General features: G+C 38.6%; 3 protein-coding genes across 27 annotated transcripts in view; 2 read left to right on the forward strand and 1 right to left on the reverse strand.

Annotated features, from left to right (window-relative positions):
- The window catches only part of LOC112643367 (zinc finger protein 420-like), a 642,213-nt gene that overhangs the window by 301,183 nt on the left and 320,992 nt on the right, over nucleotides 1-20,038 (reverse strand). The gene's annotated exons all lie outside the window — the stretch shown is intronic.
- Nucleotides 1-20,038, forward strand: part of LOC112643408 (zinc finger protein 736-like) — a 255,589-nt gene that overhangs the window by 124,024 nt on the left and 111,527 nt on the right. The window contains exons 3-5 of one of the 2 annotated variants that reach the window (XM_049108374.1): nucleotides 1,486-1,612; nucleotides 2,494-2,589; nucleotides 11,686-12,187. The exons of the other annotated variant lie outside the window; for it this stretch is intronic. Of the exons in view, the coding sequence (XP_048964331.1) occupies nucleotides 1,486-1,612; nucleotides 2,494-2,589; nucleotides 11,686-12,187 (725 nt within the window). The remainder of the gene's footprint in view (nucleotides 1-1,485; nucleotides 1,613-2,493; nucleotides 2,590-11,685; nucleotides 12,188-20,038) is intronic. 2 annotated transcript variants of the gene reach the window in all.
- Nucleotides 12,357-14,362, forward strand: LOC112643389 (zinc finger protein 665-like). Its single transcript, XM_025421405.3, has one exon. It carries the CDS (start codon nucleotides 12,396-12,398, stop codon nucleotides 13,755-13,757), a length of 1,362 nt encoding a protein of 453 aa, XP_025277190.3. The 5' UTR covers nucleotides 12,357-12,395; the 3' UTR covers nucleotides 13,758-14,362.

Consider the following 20,038-nt stretch of genomic DNA (forward strand, 5'->3'; position numbering starts at 1 on the left):
CATTGGGCTCTCTCCAGGGAGCCTGCTTCTCCCTCTGCCTGTGTCTCTGCCTCTCTCTCTGTCTGTCTCTCAGGAATAAATAAAATATTTTAAAAAAGAAAATAAAATTCTAATTCACATTGCACTTTGATAAGTACATTTGTACCCCACCAAAATTTTCCACCTAAGAAGTAAGCACAGCTATGGGTGCCTGGGTGGTGAAGTCGTTATACATCTGCCTTCAGCTCAGGTCATGATCTCAGGGTCTTGGGATCCAGCCCTACATTGGGTTCCCTGCTTAACAAGGAATCTGCTTCTCCTCTCCCAACCTGTTTGCACTCTCTCTCTCTCTCTCTCAAATAAATACATAAAATCTTGAAAAAAATAGATGCAATGTATAACGCATGATATAAATTACAGTACTCAGGAATTTGTTATGCCTCTGTTGACACAGTTATTTATTTATTTATTTATTTGTTTGTTTATTTATTTTTTTAAAGATTTTATCTATTTATTCATGAGAGACAGAGAGAGAGGCAGAGACACAGGCAGATGGAGACGCAGGCTCCATGCAGGGAGCCCCACGTGGGACTCAATCCCGGGACCCTGGGATCACGCCCTGGGCCAAAGGCAGATGCTCAACTGCCCAGCCACCCAGGTGTCCCAACACCTTTATTTTATAAATTATCTTGGATAAACATACAGTATTTATAATGGTTTTCTGAATCATATGCCATCCTCTTATGTCAAAGTTGGACAATTCATTAGAGCATATTACTGTGTTAAACATTATCTTAGTGCATAAGCAGGAAGCTGACCTAAGCCAGAACCAGTTCTAATATAACTTCGCTAAAAGGAGTTCACTCCTTGGGGAATCAGAGATAGAAACTACTCCAGGTAGAGTTGTCACACAAAGGAAACTTGACTGCAGCAAATACGGAGATCACAGAGAGTAACTTCCCAACAAGAGACTCCCAGAGCCAGAGGGAATGATTTCCTTTTATTTAGGGTTAGGGTAGATATTTAGAAATTGGAGCCTTGTCATCTTATGTAGAGCTAAGTATAAGGTGGCATATGAAGCTGAAGATAACAGTTCTATATGTACTTTGTTATATAAATATGAGGTTTGTGCTTCTCCTTGAGTGGAGATTTTAGTATTATAATGAGTTAAAAGGAACTGTTGGTCATTCCATGGGTCACTCCTTGGTCCAACTGCATAATTGTGAGTCAGGGGTTAAGCTAAAATTGGCCCGGGCCAACCTTTTTCACAGGGGAGTTCGCTTCTTTTGCTGGATAGTTTCTGTTTCCATCACAGGAGTCTATGCCTGAAGTAAAAGACTAAGGTAGAAAGAAGAGGCTAAGAAAAATATGGGACAAAGAGGGTACAAGCCCATAAGCAGTAAGGGTCAGATCATGGGATCTAGCTGGTGACATTTAACTCCCTCTTTCATCTTAGGTACGTTGTGAACTCTGCCGGCCTCTTGGTAACTGTGGTATTTATTGCAGGGACTGCTGACATTCAGGGATGTGGCCATAGAATTCTCTCAGGAGGAGTGGGGATGCCTGAACCACACTCAGCGGGAACTGTACAGGGATGTGATGTTAGAGAACTATGGAAACCTTCTCTTCTTGGGTGAGGATGACTCCTTCCAGGTTTCCCAGAGCACACTCTGGGTTTTCTTCCTTCCTTTGAAGACTGACTCTTAGAAGATTCCTCTGCATGACTGGAATTCAGATCCATGCAATAAGGGAAATAAATGGGGATTTGTAGATGTGGAGAAAAATCTTCATGTTTCCTTTTCAGCTCTAGCTTCCCCTTCCTTTTTTTAAAAAAATTTTTAAAAACATGTTATTTATTTATTTATAAAAGACAAGACAGAGAGAGGCAGAGACATAGGCAGAGAGAAGCAGGCTCCATGCTGGGAGCCCGATGTGGGACCTGATCCCGGGACTCCAGGATCATGCCCTGGGTGAAGGCAGGCACTCAACCCCTGAGCCACCAGGGGTTCCCCCCTAATTCTCCTTCCTTAAGGAGCATCATCATTTCTGTTGATGAATGTCAGTCCTAAACATTGACAGGCATCAAATGGTACTGCCGATATTTAAACTCCAGTTTTTATTTATTATTATTGTATCTAGTACTTGGAAGTAGAAGCCATGATTTGAATATTTGAAACTCCTTCTGCTTGTTCTTTTTTTTTTTAATATTTTATTTATTGATGAGAGACACACAGAGAGAGAGGCAGCAACACAGGCAGCGGGAGAATCAGGCTATATGCAGGGAGCCCGATGTGGGACTCCATCCCAGTTCTCCCGAAACTCACCCTGGGCTGAAGGTGGCACAAACCACTAAGTCACCCAGTGTGCCCTCCTACTGGTTCTAAAGGGGCTGTTGGTCAGTAGCATTTGGGAAGGTATTTTCTATAATTTTACACTGTCCTGTGGTCTCTACTGAGCATGATACTTGATTGAAAATCTCCAGCAATACCCATTTTCCTTTTTCCTAATAACCAGGCCTCATTGTGTCAAAGCCAGACCTGGTCTCCTTTTTGGAGCAAAAGAAGGAGCCTTGGAGTGTGAAGAGAAAGAAGAGAGTAACCATCCATCCAGGTAAGTGGAAATAAATGAGGCAGATGACAGAGGTGCGGTCCACATGTGAAGGGGGAAGAGAGACCTTAAACTGTGGTGGGAGTAGTTCTCCTTGAAAGGATACACTCTTGAGAAACCTAGTTTATATTTTTCTCCCTGTCACAGAGGGACATGTGCTATCCAACATTATCAAGCTCTTAGCTTCTCTAAGGATTCTCCTTCAGCTCCACTGATGGTCCATCACTTCCACAGGGAGGGCCAGGAGACTCCCCTGGGAGTGGGAGGGTCTCCATAATCTGAGAGGTTCTCCATTGCTGTGAGGGTCCTGGGGAAGTCTCCCTGTTTCTCAGGATCCATAGCCTTAGCCCTTTGTAAGTTCTGTTTTGCGTCGTGAGAAGCATGTCGGGGTAGTGGTGGGCATACTGGGGTTTGATGCAGAAATCCTGGGAACACTGGAGACAGGTACCACGTTTTCTGGCTTATGCATTCCAATGTTATGGAGGCTTTAATCTTGGTTGTACAAAATTGACACTCAGTAATTTCATCAGATAACAAAGCACCTCCCTAAAATAAGAAAATCTAATCCTGGGATCCCTGGGTAGCACAGCGGTTTGGTGCCTGCCTTTGGCCCGGGGCTCAATCCTGGAGACCCCAGGATCTAATCCCATATCGGGCTCCCTGCATGGGCCCACTTCTCCCTCTGCCTGTGTCTCTGCCTCTCTGTCTCTCTCTGTGTGACTATCATGAATAAATAAATAAAATCTTTAAAAAATATATCAATAAAAAGAAAATCTAATCCTTTATTTCACTTTGGAAGTTAATTTTTTCTTTGTATGAACTGACAATAGGATATAACAGTGTGTTCCATTCCTCAGTGGTGAAATAATGTAATGTATCTGTTTGTATCCTAGAATTCCTACCTAAATTAATGCCATGGGGGAGCTAGAACATTTAGACCTTAGAACTTGAAGCCTATAATAAATTCTCAATTTTTACCTTCTTTCTTAATACTTGCATCATTGTATGAATTTGTCTTGTATGACAGGAATTTCTTTTTATTTTGTCAAGTGTGTTTTCACTTTCTTATTAGTTATATATGAGATTCATCTGTTATTTATTAGATCAAAAGTTCTGATATGACATGGGCATGTGAGGTAGAGGGATGTCTGGGTGGCCTGTCAGTTGGTCCCAAGTCATGATCCTGGAGTCCTGGGGCTCAGCCCCCGCCATTGGGCTCCCTGCTCAGTAGGGAGTCTGCTTCTTCCTGTGCCCTTCCCCTGCTGTGCTCTCTCTCTCTCTCCTTCTCTCTCAAATACATGGATAAAGTCTTAAAAAAAAAAAGCAGTGAGGTATAATTCCTGTATTTTAAAGAAAGCTTTTGTTCATAAATGTAATTTTACTTCAGTGAAAATTAGTCATTGGGTTTTTCTTCTACTTGCCTTGGAATATATTTGAATTTAATCCCAAATATGTATTTTATGTATAGTGGCCTTTAGCATATTTTGCAACTTGCTTGGTATTTATTTAGAAATGTGATGTCGTTTATTTCCTTGGTTCTAAGGAGTGGGTTGTAGCCTTAAATTCTCTGTTCAAGGAAGGATATATTAATAAAATAATACATTTGTATAATGCCTTTTTAAGTGGTTGTTCATATGATTTTCACTTACAGCTTTTAATTATTTATTTTATTTTATTTTATTTATTTTATTTTTATTTTTTTTAAAGATTTTATTTATTTATTCATGATAGTCACAGAGAGAGAGAGAGAGAGAGAGAGGCAGAGACATAGGCAGAGGGAGAAGCAGGCTCCATGCAGGGAGCCCGACGCGGGATTCGATCCTGGATCTCCAGGATCGCGCCCTGGGCCAAAGGCAGGCGCTAAACCACTGTGCCACCCAGGGATCCCTAATGATTGATTTTAATGAATATTCTTTATAATACTGTGGTCAGTGAAAACCAGCCAATAATTCATGCTTGTTTTTTATGATACATAGAGTTTAAAATTAGTTTTATAGAAAGTTTCCTTCAGAATAATGCATTTGTTTTGTTTTGTTTTGAAAGATTTTATTTATTTATTTATTTATTTATTTATTCATTCATTCATTCATTCATTCATTCATTCATGAGAGATGGAGAGAGAGGCAGAGACACAGGCAGAGGGAGAAGCAGGCTCCATGCAGGGAGCCCGATGTGGGACTCATTCAATTCTGGGACTCCAGGATCATGCCCTTGCCTGAAGGCAGTCGCTAAACCGTTGAGCCACCCAGTAATCCCGTATTTTTAATGTATCTATTTTAATGTCGCTTTTCTAGGGTTAAATTTTTTCTTATTCTGGCTTTGTAATTCCATAACAATGTGCTTCCTTTGTCTCGAACTTTCCACTACATTAGTTAGTTGTGGTTTTGGTTTTACTTGTGTATTTAGTTACACCATGACCATTTTCTTTTTCTTTTAATTTTTCCATAAGATTTTTAATCTATTCTTTTGAGAGAGACAGAAAGAACAAATGAGAGCATAGCACAGGGGAGGACCAGAGGGAAAGAGAGAAGCAGAGTTCGCACTGAGCAGGGAACCTGACCTGGGCTCAATCCCAGGACCCTGGGATCAGGATGTGAGCTGAAAGCAGACACAGAACCGACTGAGCCATCCAGGTGCCCCAAGGATGACAGTTTTCAAGTACAGAGTTCAGAGACCATCTGAAGGATCACGTCCATGATCTGACCTGAAATTAAGAGTCCGATGCCTAACGTGATTCCTTCCTCTGCTTCAGCTCTGTAGTCTCTTTCTTGTTTGAACAAACACTTACCCTTTGTCTGAGCAGCCACCACAATGCATCCAGAGGGTGCTGTCGTTCCCTCTGCCTCCATGTCATGCGTGACAGAAACAAGTCCCTCAGGCAGCAGCCAAGAATCCAGATCCCTGAACCTACAGGTCACTCGTTTCTTTCTCTCCTGAGGAGAGGTACGAGTTTTTTCACAGGGTGCCTTCAAGTGTCAGGGAGGGTGAGCTGCTGTTGTGGGCAAGTGTCACAAATTTTCTTAGTGTCTTTGATGTGGCTCTTCTTCATCTCTTGACAATCTCTTTTTCAAAGTGTCTACTGGGTTATTGTGCCCATTTTTTCTGTTTTGGTATTTTTTTTCTTCAGGCTTTATAGATCTATATATATATTATGAGAATGGGTCCTTTTTTCCTTCTCCCACTCTATTTCTGTCTATTGAGCTTATGATGCAGAGAAGTTCTTAATGTAATCCAATTTGTCATTTCAAACTTTGTGGTTGGTGGTTTTTACCATTTTTAGAAATTTTCTCATATACTAAGACCACAGAGATAGAATCCTTTGTTTTTCTGAAAGCGTCGTAATGATCTATATAATATCAATCAGAGATGTATTCAGAGTCATTGCTCTCTGTGTAGTGACTGAGGTTTTCAATTTTTTCTTTTTTTCTCAACAAGGCTAACAAATTGAAGTATATTCTGAAAGTGTCATATTATGGTTTCTTTTCATTTGCTTTCATTAGTCATTTCGGGCAGCCCCGGTGACGCAGCGGTTTAGCGCCGTCTGCAGCCTGGGGTTTGAACCTGGAGACCCTGGATCGAGTCCCACCTCGGGCTCCCTGCTGGAGCCTGCTTCTCCCTCTGCCTGTGTCTCTGCCTCTCTCTCTCTGTGTCTCTCATGAATAAAAAAATAAAATCTTAAAAAAAAAAAAAAGGTTGTGATATCTTATCAAAATGATACATTTGCTTTATGGACTATTGTTGTTATTCCTTGGTACCATGTAGTGAGCTTGTGATCTGGACCAGCAATTCCATGATTTTCATCCACTCCAGGCACAAGCAGTAGGTCAGCTGTATTCACAATAAGATCAACATTTCCTCCCAATCTTCACCTCATTTCAGAGCCACCCAAAGAACTTTTGTCCTTGTGATCACCTGTTTCATTTACCTGGTCTCGTCATGTCTATATTGTTCCTTTTTTCTTTTAATTTAATGTTTTTATTTTTTAAATATTTTATTTATTTATTCATGACAGACACACACAGAGGGAGAGAGAGAGGCAGAGACAGAGGCAGAGGGAGAAGCAGGCTCCATGCAGGTAGCCCGACATGGGACTTGATCCCGTGTCTCCAGGATCCAGCCCTCGGCTGTAGGCAGCGCTAAACCGCTGAGACCCCCGGGCTGCCCTGTTCTTTTTTTTTTTTTTCTTTTTTTTAAGATTTAATATATTTATTTGACAGAGAGCACAAGCAAGAGGACCAGCAGAGGGACAGTTAGAAGCCAGCTCTCCACCAAGCAGGGAGTCTGACATGGGGCTCAATCCCAGAACACTGGGATCATGACCTCAGCTAAGACTTAACCGACTGAGCCACCCAAGCGCCCTTATGTTGTTCTTTATGATAATTCTTGTTGATGGGTGGTGAACATCTCTGCCCTAAATCCTATGTGTTTCCCGATTCTCAGCCATTTTCTTTTTTTTTAACTTTTTTTTTTTTTAATTTTTATTTATTTATGATAGTAACAGAGAGAGAGAGAGAGAGAGGCAGAGACACAGGCAGAGGGAGAAGCAGGCTCCATGCACCAGGAGCCCGACGTGGGATTCGATCCCGGGTCTCCAGGATCGCGCCCTGGGCCAAAGGCAGGCGCCAAACCGCTGCACCACCCAGGGATCCCTCTCAGCTATTTTCTTGTAATGAGGCATGATTCCACTGTTTCCAGGACCTGCTCTGCCTGGGTTAGAAGTACAATTTTGTCATCAAATACATGTAAATTAATATGCTTCTGCACAATTTAGGTGTTTCTTCACACATCTCCCTTGCTAAGTTCACTACAGAAGTTTAAGGTAGACCTTCATGAGTACTGGGATTTGTTTATGTGGTTGAATGCAAGCCCCACGGGAACAGGGCAAAAGTGAATGTTATAAGTCACGCAATTCTTCTGCTTTGTATCCTGCCAGTGATAGCCTTGAAAAATATTTCCTGATGTAAACTGCTTTTTTCAAGTTTTAAAGACTTTATTTATTTTACAGAGAGGGTGTATGTGGATGGGGTGGGAGGGAGAGGGAGAGAATCTCAAGTAGACTTCATGCTGAGCATCAGTCCAGAGTCTGTTGAGGAACCTGAACCCACAACCCCTGAGATCATGACATGAGCCAAAATCAAGAGTCAGACACTGAACTGACTGAGCCACGCAGGCAACCCACATTGAATAGATTTTATCCCAGATCCTGTGTCCGGCTAATGAGTGTTTGATGAGGTGGTGCACATCTGGGAAAATTAGTCAGGAGACATGCTAGGGTCAGACTGAGTAGTGGATATTGTTGGGAAACGATTCTGTGGGTTCAAGTTACTCTGTATGTTAAGGATAGAGACACTGAAAGTGTTTATCCTTAATTTGCTTTCCGCTGCTGTGCGAATATTAAAATGATTTGAAATATAGTGACAATATCTTAACCCTTAGGTGGAGGACAGATTTGTTAACTGTAGAGGAAAACGGATATCGTCTTCTATGGCAAAGGTTCAGGAAGATATGCTCTCTGCTCCTTCAAGATATTGGGGTTCTCTGTGCTCAGCGTCTCATAGATGTGACACAAACCCACTGCATATGCAGCATCTATATGTGTGAAATGGGGATTTGGAGCCGGCAAGTGAAATTAGCGTGATCAAGAAATTTCTTCTGTTTCATGTGTTATGAACCCTAAGATCCTTGGACTTGAATCTCAGAGTCCTCTGTCTTCTGCTAGCATTGGAAAATTGTTATAGGCAAGCTTGTTCCACTATAGAATATGTGGAACATGGAATTTTTATACTTCTTGGGATTATCCATGGGTTTATTTAAAAATGAAGTTGATGGGCACCTGGGTGGCTCTGTCACTGAGCCTCTGCCTTGGGCTCAGGTTGTGATCCCAGGTTCTGGGATCGATCTCCTGCAGGGAGCCTGCTTCTCCCTCAGCTTTTCTCTCTGCCTCTCTCTGTGTGTCTCTCATGAATAAATAAACAAAATCTTAAAAAATAAAAACATGAAATTAATATTTATGCATCTGTTTCTCCTTTTTATTTATATGTTCACTCTGCACCTATAAGTGAAATCATGTGTTATTTGCTTTTATTTGCCTGACTTATCAGCACAGTACTTTCTAGGTATTTACAGTGTCCAGCACAATACTTCCTAGGTCTATTTTCATTGTCATCAATGGCAAGAAACCACAAAAAAGGCAGAAACAGACCCACTCCAAAAACAAAACAGAACTGCTGCTTTCTGGAGTGGAATGGAGAGGGATGATGGGCCAACTGGGTAAAGGGGAATGGAAGGTGTATAGGCTTTCAGTTATAGAATCGATAAATTATGAGGCTGAAGGATATAGCAGAGGGGATATGGTCAGTGGTATTGTGATCTGGTTCTATGGTGCTAGGTACTGGCTACACTTGCATGGAAAAACATTTAAGTTGCATATGGATGTCAAAAGAAAGAGTAGCAACACCTATATCAAAAACTAGACTATTTTGTTCTTGTATGGTGTTTATCCTGCTTTGGTACCAGGGTAATGCTAGGCCTCATAGGATGATGTTGAATATGTTCTGTCCATTCCACTATTTGTAAGATTTTGATGACGATATTCATTAGTTATTTTTATTATTTTAATGTTCGGTAGAACTGACCAGCTAAGGTATGTGGTCCTGGGCTTTTCTGTGCCTGGAATTGTTTTTATTCTACATTCAACTTTCATTCTTGTTATTGGTCTGTGAAGATCTACTTGTTGGGTTTAAAATTTATTTTTCAATCTTGGTAGTTTTATATATATAGGGGAATTATCTGGGAGTTTTCTAAGTTATCTGATTTGTTAGTATATAATTGTTCATGGCAATCTGTTATCACAGTATGTATTTCTGTAGTTATCTGTTGTGTTTTCTGTCCCATTTCTTGTTTTAATTTTTGAGGCTGCTCTCCTTTTTTCTTAGCTAATGTAGTTAAAATTTTGATTATTTTTTGGAAAATCTGGGCATTGATGTCAATGTTAAGTTACTGTTTATTATGGTCCCTACCTCTAATTTTTCTTTGTTAGTTTCTTTCTCTACTTGATCACAGGTAAGTTTCTTCTTTTTCTAGTTCCTTGTCTTGTAACGTTCAGAAGAAAAGTTGGGGGTGTCTAGGTGGCTCACTCGGTTTCGCATCTGACTCTTAATCTCAGCTTAGGTCTCGATCTCAGGGTCTTGGGTTCAGGACGCAGTTAGCCAGTTAGGCTTCATGTTAGGTATGGAACCTACTATAATAAATAAATGAATAAATAAAAAAAAGAAAAAAGTTGAAACTGCAACTTAATTCAGGCATTTATAGTATTAAAATAATTGAAAATGGAGTGTGTCATAGAAAAAATTACAGGAAATAATACCAGTGATAGCCAACAAAACAACAAAAAAATAAGGATTCTTTAGGGTTTTTTAAGGATATCTTCGTAAAGAGATAAACTTGCATTTTCTTTTCCCATTTGGATTCATTTATGTTTTTTTTTTTCCCCCATTCAGACTAGAATATCCGGTACTGTGTTGAATAGAAGTGAAATCCCTTTGTTATGATCATACAGAAGAAGCTTACAGTTTTTTTTACTATTGAATATATTTCAGGTTTTCATAGCTATGTGGCCTTTATTAAGTTGAGGTGTTTTGCTTCTTTTGCTACTTTATTGGGTGTTTTTAATAATGAAACATTATCCAGTATGCTCTTATTCTTGTTCTACAGCAATATGATTGCCATTTTTGATCTTCATTCTGTTAATGTGGAGCCTTTAACTTATAGTTTTCCATCTGTTGAAACACCCTTGAATTCCAGGAAGAATTGCCTTTAATTGTGTTGTAAAACGTGCTTTTGATTCAGTGTGCTAGTTTGCTTTTTTTATTGTGGACTTTGTATAACTGCGCCTCACAGGTAGTAGTTTGTAATCTTCTTTACTTGTACAGTCTTCCTTTGCCTTTGACAACTTGGTAACACAGGAGTCACAGAGACTATTTTGATAATTTCCCTTCTCTTCAATCCCTGAAAATGTTGGAAGAGATTTGAAATACTTTTCCATGGGACTCCTGGGTGGCTCAGCGCTTGCGCGTCTGCCTTCAGCTCAGGGCGTGATCCCAGAGTCTCTGGATTGAGTCCCACATCAGGCTTTGTGCATGGAGCCTGCTTCTCCCTCTGCCTGTGTCTCTGCCTCTCTCTCTGTGTGTCTCTCATGAATAAATGAATAAAATATTTAAAGAAAAAAAAGTACTTTTACATTAAATCTCTGAATTATCCAGTGAATTCATTTGGAATAAGACTTTTCTTTGTTGGGACGTTTTAAATTATTTTTTCCATCTACTTAGTAGTTGTAGATCAATTGTGACATTTTAAATATATCTTCAGGAAATATTTATTGGAATCCTGAAATCTAGGGAGCTTACATCTTTTTTGAAATTTATACACATTTTTGGTATCTCTTTCTTGGCATATAGTTATCCATTGTCACTTCTTATTATTTGTGTTTTTATGGTATCAGTTAATACTGTCTGCTGTCACTTCACTTCTGATTTTAATTGACCTTTTTTTTCATTCTTACTTGATTTTGTTAAAAGTCTGTCAATTTTGTTGATCTTTCCTGAAAACCAACTCTTCCTGTTGTTGTCCATGCAGAGAGCCAGATGTGGGACTCGATACCAAGTCCAGGACCACACCCTGGGCTGAAGGCAGCGCCAAACCACTGAGCCATGCATGATGCCCGATATTTTCCTATTTTTGCTGTTTCCTCTTTTGTTCTTTTCTGTTTATGTTAAAATTTCCACCCTTTTGCAAACTTTGGACTCGTGGGACTTTCCTAATTTTTTGTGATATAAGAAAGTAATTTGTACTATAGCATGACAGTACTACAGTGCTACTACTATAGCTGTAGTACTACAGCTATCTATGAGGCTATGTGGTCAGTACATTCTGTGTTAGTTTATGTGTCCATTGAGGAACAAAATCCTGATGATTCCTTCCGAGCCATCTTGCTGATGTTCTCTGACTGATTTTCAGGTTAACTATTAGTGATTGTCAGCATATTCATCTGGGAGTAGTAAGTGGAATAATTTTACATTTCTCTTTCTTGATTTCTTTCAGCCATATCTTCTCGTGACACCCAGAGCTTGCTGTCAAAGCCAAGCATCGAAGCTTCTTTCCAAAGAGTGTCAATGGGTAGATTAAAAAATAATGCCGTTGAGAATTTACACTTCATGACAGACTGGGACAATGATGGAGAGAGTGAATGGCATCAAAGACATCATGAAGGACACAACCATACTGAGATATCTGCGCATAATAAGAATCTCCCTGCCCAAAATGGTGAAGGATATAGAACATTTTCAGTAACCTCCCTTTTTAAGTCTGCTACTTCCACAAAGCAGTGCGTTTCTGAAAACAAAAGCTCAAATCATATATTCAAACTTACATATTTAGGGAAAGCCGACAGTTTGGAAAATCTGCGAAGTTACCTAGTCCATGCTGAAAATAATTATTTGAACCCTTGTGAAAAAAGAATTGGATTGACTATTCAGTCAAATATTTCTAAAAATCAGAGATTTAAAAATGAAGAACAAAGTGCTAAACAGGATCCATTTGAGAGGTGTTTCACTAAGGAGTCGATCCTACAAAATTACCAGAGCCTGTTCAATGGAGACAGAGTTGCTCAGTGCAGTGAATCTGAGAAAACATTTAACCAGGGCTCCAATGTTAGTCCATGTGTGTGGACTCAGTTTCTAGGGAACCATCATGAGGGTAGTAAGTGTGGGGAAATCTTTTATCAAAAGTCTAACCTTAGTACACATAATAGTATGAATACAGGAGAGAATTCTAAAAATGAATGTGAGAATGATCTTAACCAGTCCTCCAATGTTGATGATCAACAGAGAATTCATGTGGGAAGAAACCCATTCAGGTGTAATCAACCTGGGAACATGTTTTGTCAAGGACCAAGGCTAAGTATACATAACACAGTCCATAGTGGAGAGAAAAGTGACATTTGTAAGGAATGTGGCAAAGATTTTGACTTGGACTCAGTACTACCTCAACGTCACAGAATGCGTACTGGAAAGGAACCATACAAATGTGAAGAATGTGGTAAAACATTTAAGGTCTGCTCATCCCTAAATATACATAGGCGAATCCATACTGGAGAGAAACCTTACAAATGTGAAGAATGTGGCAAGGCCTTTATTCAGCGCTCAAACCTTATTATTCATCACAGAATTCATACTGGAGAGAAACCTTACAAATGTAAAGAATGTGGAAAGGCCTTTAAGACTCATTCAGGTCTTACTCAACATCACAGAGTTCATACTGCAGAGAAACCTTATAAATGTAAAGAATGTGGCAAGGCTTTTAAACATAACTCAAGCCTTACTCAGCATCACAGAATTCATACTGGAGAGAAACCTTACAAATGTAAAGAATGTGGCAAAGCCTTTAAGCAGCCTTCACACCTCTCTAAACATCACAGAATTCATATTACAGGAGAACGTTACAAATGTGAAGAATGTGGCAGGGCCTTTACACAGCACTCACGCCTTACTCAACATCACAGCATTCATACTGATGAGAAACCTCACAAATGTAAGGAATGTGGCAAGGCCTTTCATAAGCATTCATATCTTACTCAACATCACAGAATTCATACTGGTGAGAAACCTCACAAATGTAAGGAATGTGGCAAGGCCTTTCATAAGCATTCACATCTTACTCAACATCACAGAATTCACACTGGAGAGAAACCTTACAAATGTAAAGAATGTGGCAAGGCCTTTAACCAACATTCAAGCCTTTCTAGCCATCACAGAATTCATACTGAAGAGAAACCTTACAAATGTAAAGAATGTGGCAAGGCTTTTAAACATGTCTCTACCCTTACTCACCATTACAGAATTCATACTGGAGAGAAACCTCACAAATGTAAGGAATGTGGCAAGGCCTTTCATAAGCATTCATATCTTACTGAACATCACAGAATTCACACTGGAGAGAAACCTTACAAATGTAAAGAATGTGGCAAGGCCTTTAACCAGCACTCACACCTTATTAGTCATCATAGAATTCACACTGGAGAGAAACCTTACAAATGTAAAGAATGTGGCAAGGCCTTTATCCAGCAGTCACACCTTAATACTCATCATAGAATTCATACTAGAGAGAAACTTTAACAATGTAAAGAATGTGGTGAGGCCTTTAATCGCCTTTCAACCTTTACTCATTATCAAAGAAGTCATACTAGAGCAAAGCTTCAAAGTTTTAGGATTGTGAGAAAAAAAAATTTTTAAGTTCTTTTAAGCAACAAGAAACTAGACTTGAACGGAAAATGATCAAGATTCTTTTCTTTTACAGTAATTTATCCCTTCTTTAAGACAGATTGCCCTACATCTAAAACTGTATACAACAAAATTATATAAGTATTCCTTGATTTTACAATGATATGTGAAAAACTTAAAAATTATCCAATCTAACAAGGTATGCAATGTTCTTTTATAGTTGTTGTCAAACTGTAAGAGCAAAGTAACTCATGGAATGTAAAGGTAAGAGCTGAATAATCGCAGCATTAATGGAAAAGAGTACTTTCCCAGAACCACTTTTCCCCTCATCCAATCTCCTATTGATGTTGATCAAACTGTACCATTGGCCATTTAGTTTTTTAGTTTTTTTTTTTTTTTTTAGTTTTTTAATCCGTATGCTTGTGCAGAGACACAGTTATCTTATGTCCAATAAAGGAATGGGGAAATAAAAAATGAAAGAACAGAGGAAAACCTTTCTTGTTCTGGAGGAGCAGAGTTGTAAAGTAACAGGTTCCCTTTCTAGTAGACACCTTTCTGGTGCTGGAACCCATCAGTTGTATCTTTCTCCTCCGTTTTCCAGCTGTGCAGGTGTGTCTTTTTCCTTTATTGGATGCACATCAAATCTTGTGACCTATTGCATTGACAAACCTTACTGTTCACAATAGTTTTTCATTAGTTTATTAAATGCGGTATATACTTCTTCATCTTTAACTGTACTACAAAGCAATCCTGCCCCATCACCTTTGAATTATTATGATCATTGTTCTCAGTCTTGATTCCTTCATTGGGTATTTCTTCGGCCATTGAGAGTGGCAGCATCTCCTCAGCTGCCTCTTCTCAGAACTATCGGGTCCCCAACGACAGTACACAAATAGCAGAAGTGGCAGAAGAAGCAACTATGAGAGGATTTGTAAGTATTGCTCTACTCTTACTCCACATTGGGTAATTCATAACAGAGAGTAATGAAATATGTGTAAAGAATGTGGGAAGGCCTTTCAACAATGGCAAACCATGATTCCTGATCAGAAAATGTATAGCGGAGAGGATTTTACAAATACCACAGAATTGGCAAGCACACTAACCAGTACTCAAGCCTTAAAATCTGAGGAAAATCATTACAACATCATTACATCCAGATAAACCTCTAGATAGAACTCTGGACTTACTCAACATCATAGCTATCATACAGGATAGAACCATAAAGTGTAAAAGTTGCAGTTCCTTTAACTGGAATTCACTCCTGAATCAATATCCCAAAATGCAGGATCCCTGGGTGGCGCAGCGGTTTGGCACCTGCCTGTGGCCCAGGGCGCGATCCTGGAAACCCGGGATTGAATCCCACGTTGGTCTTCCGGTGCATGGAGCCTGCTTCTCCCTCTGCCTATGTCTGCCTCTCTCTCTCTCTCTGTGTGACTACCATAAAAAAAATTAAAAAAAAAAATCCCAAAATGTGTACTAGATTCAAAACCTACAAACAGATGAATGAGGAAAGACCTTGTTTTTATATATAGACTTTATAAAACATCAGAGATTATAGAAAGGAAAGTAAGTTGAAAGACATAAATTTTTAGAAATGTACTTATTGAACATCAAATGTCAATAAATGTCACAAATCAATAGAGAGCACTATATAAGTTACCCTTTTTAGACAGTACTCTACATCAAATACTTACAAGGAATAGTACAAAGTTAAATGTGAGGATAATGTATTATGCTTCAAAACATACAAGGGATGGATTTTTGCAAAGGTATAATTTCGATGTGCTTGTTTTATACTGACCCTGTGTGAGCTTGGTGACTAGTACATTTTTTTTTTTAAGATTTTATTTATTCATAGAGACACAGAGAGAGGCAGAGACACAGGCAGAGGGAGAAGCAGGCTCCATGCAGAGAGCCTGATGTGGGACTCGATCCCCGGTCTCCAGGATCACGCCCTGGGCTGCAGGCGGCGCTAAACCGCTGCGCTACCGGGGCTGCCCGGTGACTAGTACATTTAATGCATTTTGTACTTTCGAGTGCTCGCTTCGGCAGCACATATACTAAAATTGTACTTTCGAAAATTCATGGATGCCTAGTTGGTATATGAAATTATATGGCTGACTTGCTGCATCAAAGATGAGATGCCGGGATCCCTGAGTGGCGCAGCGGTTTAGCGCCTGCCTTTGGCTCAGGGCGGGATCCTGGAGACCCGGGATCGAATCCCACGTCGGGCTCCCGGTGCATGGAGCCTGCTTCTCCCTCTGTCTGTGTCTCTGCCTCTCTCTCTCTCTCTCTCTCTGTGTGACTATCATAAATAAATAAATAAATTTAAAAAAAAAAAAAGATGAGATGCCCTTCTTCCTTAGGTGGGTCTCATGCAGACCTCATTTCCCATTGAAGATGAACAACAACATGATTTAGAATATATGAAGAAGATCTAAATGCAGATGCTGTTCATGGTTATAACATTAAGTTACCATGAAATAAGTTTTCAGAATATCATTCTCCATTCATTAAAACTAAAAAACTTTGTGGATAGTTTAAATAAAATGGTTTGCTAGTTGGTCTTTAAGGAGAAAAAGGTGGCAGTCCTGTAAAATACTGACAAATCTTGATAATAGCAGTGGTTATAAGTTGAATTCTCAACATCAGGTGGTGTGGTTCCAATGAGGAAATCGGCACAGATACCACAAAGAGAGTAGATAAGTCTTCCCTACGATGGCATACAGATGGAAATTCATATTTCTTAAGAGTTCTCTCAAGCCTGAAAAAGTTTTATATGGAAATTAAGCGGTTAAGACGTTAAAATCAACTGTTAAAAGAGGTCTTTCTTTAAGCCTCTTGGTAACCAGAGGTTAAAAACCTGTAGTCAATACATAATAGATAGGGAGAAAATAATGGAAGTATACACCCACAGAAAATCACCAAATCACAAAGATAAATAGCAAATGAAGAAGAGGGCAAATATTTCTAAAACAGACAGGAAACGAAAATGACAACAGTAACTCCACACTTTAATCTCTACTTACTTTAAATATAAAGGGACTAAATTCTCCAATTAAAAGGTATGCCTGAATGGAAAGCAATAGAAGACCCAAGTATATTTTCCTTCAGCCTTAAGAACACACTCAGACAGAAAGTGCAGGTGTGAAAAAATATACCATGCAAATAGAAACCAGATGAAATGAGGATAGGTATGCTTACATCAATCAAAGTAGACTTTAAGTCAAAGACTAGTAAGACACTGCACGGGTCATTATAAAATAAAGGGATTACATCGTGCAGTGTTTTTAATTATGGTGCATTTGGGAAAAAAAGATTTCCCCCATTCTAGTTTTGGTAGGATTCAAACAGTGTGTTTATAACTCATGTCATACCCCTATGAAAAACACTGTACTTTCCCAAAAATTTTGGTGATGTTTTTCCAGGTACATCAATTACCGGTTATGTAATGTTTATGAACATCTATCTCCTGTGTCCCCTAAATGGCTAGTCAATAGTCAAAAACCTACTCCTGTACTTTGAGGTTGGGAAAAAGAGAACACTAAATGACAATTTGAGAAGGAGTTACTGCTTCCAGATTTTGATGTGTGTGGAAAAAAAATTGTTGCAATGATAATCTTGGTAATTACTGGAAGAAGTAGCCAATGGTTCATTGAAACCAACTAGTATGGGCTAATCAATCTTTTCCCCACAATATTCAGTTTTCTATCTCTGGCTATTATACATTGCAGATTTTTTCACATGTAATTTAATTTACATTCTTTGCTGCTATTTAAAGTCTCCAAATAACTTACTTGTCTTTTCAGGTACCTTATCATAATACCCCTTCGTAAGATTCCTGATATTATTCCTGGGCAGCTATTCTTTGTATACAATGCAAATGACAGGCTTTGTATGGGTCACCTTTACAGTGCTTCTGATTGTGACTTTAGTTCATGTTGGATTCTTTCTGAAATGTACATCTTCACATAAGAAAAATCTTACATTATGCTTTGATTTTTAGACTAACTACATGTGACTAAAGGTTTAATATACTATATGTGCATTTATTGAAAATAAAACATTTACTCATTTATTGTTGGCAAAAGCTGGCTAAGCACATGTACCTATGAGTTTGTATTAAAGCTGTAGGTTTGTGTATTTATTTAGTGTCTGTATTAAGAGGACATTTACCTCTGATTACTGCTTTTTGCTCCTTGAGCTACATAATACTGCTTGTGCTTACATTGTGGTGTCAATTTGGTCAAAGGTTGGATACATAGGAGTCACCTACTTTTAAAAACGAATTTTATTTGATACATAGTAATCTTTCACAGTTTTTCAAATCAATATAACCTACTTTCCCTGAGTAAAATAAAATGAAGGAGTTAATTCGACAAAAGCATGTAATCTTTAGAATACTTATGTACCCAACATAAAAGTACCCAAATATATAAGCAACAATGAACAGACAAGAACAGAAAAAGAGATAGCAATGCAAGAGCAGGGGACTTCAATTGTGCACCTTCAATATGGGACAAGATAATCAATAAGGAAGTACCAGACTTCAATGATATTTAGCAGATTGACTTACACCATTCCACCAACAGCAAAAAACACATTTTTCTCACATGCATTCTCCAATATAAATTTTATATTGGGTCACAAAACAAGTCTTAATAAATTTGATTGAAATCGTATCAGGCATCTTTTCCTACGACAGTTCCATGAAAGTGGAAGTCAGGTACAAGTACAGAACTAGAAAAATTATAAACATGAAAAATAAATAATGTGCAATAGCATTACTCCTAATAGCCAGGACCTGGAAATGACTTGTGTCTCTTTTCAGATGAGTAGATAATATGGTGGATATATAAAATATATGTTGGCTATAATTAATAATACTATATTGGCTCTCTGAAAATTGCTAAAAAATTCTTATTAATTCTTATAACACACAAAATTGTAAACTGTGAGGTAATGGATGCTAACTAAACTTACTGTGGTATATGTTTTGCAATATATATATGTTTTTTATATATAATAGTTAAATTGTACTTTTAAACTTATATAATGTCATGTCAATGGTAGGTGAAGACAACTGGAAAAACGTAAGCAGAATATTGATTAGATATGAGGATAAGATGAGAGTGGTGACAGCTAAAGAGTGTGAAGTTTCTTAGGAGGTAATGAAATGTTCTAGAATTGACAATGGTTTGCTTATACCTACATATGACTCAGTTAAAAAACTATCAATTGTACACCTTAAGTGGATAAATTGTGTGGCATGTAAGTTATACCAAATAAAGCTTTTAAACAGAAGGAACCCCAATACGAAATTCTTACAAAAGATCTCGTATTAATGGCAAATATGAAAAACTGCATACATTCAGGTATTAATTAAACACACACATATGTGCATACATGCACACAGAAGATTTCAACTGGAATTTGGCATTTGACTTTCTCTTTTAATTTTTGTGATAATACAGAAAATCAATTTTTCAAAGAAGCACATCGAAAGGAAGTTCTGTCAAATTAGACATAACATAGTGGGACACCTGGGTGGTTGAGTGATTGTCTGCCTTCGGCTCCCTTGTGATCCTGAGTCCCAGGACGAAGTCCCCAGCCTGGCTCCCCTTGAGGAGCATGCTTTTCCCCCTGCTTGTGTCTCTGTCTCTTTCTGTGTGTCTCTCATGAATAAAAAAGAAAATATTTTTAAAAAAATAAAGGAAGATAAAACATATAGTATTTAATATCAATTAAGTTCAGCAGGTTGATTTTGAGTGCAAAAAATGTATGGACACTAAAATCTATAGTCGGATTCTCCAAAGAATCAATAGAATAGATATGCACACATCTATGCATATTTTTAGTCTATACATCTATAGACCGAGAGATAAGATATAGGTTTACTACATAAAGAAATAGATGTCTTTCTTTCTATATGTCTCTGCATAGATAGTGGGATAAATTTCCTGTAAGGAATTGGCTAATATGATTGTGAGAGCTGGCAAATGTGGAGTCTGGAAAGAAGGCCAGCAGGCTAGAGACCTAAGGCAGTGCAGGTGGTGAAGCTTCAGAATCTGAAGACAGTCATAGGTGAGTAGGAAAAAGCACCTTGAAATATATAGGTAATCGCTTCTTGGCTTTTTGGCTAATATCAAGTGTGAAATATACAGGTAATATGTTCT

Source organism: Canis lupus, chromosome 1 (assembly GCF_003254725.2).
Source record: "Canis lupus dingo isolate Sandy chromosome 1, ASM325472v2, whole genome shotgun sequence".
Lineage (NCBI taxonomy): Eukaryota > Metazoa > Chordata > Mammalia > Carnivora > Canidae > Canis > Canis lupus.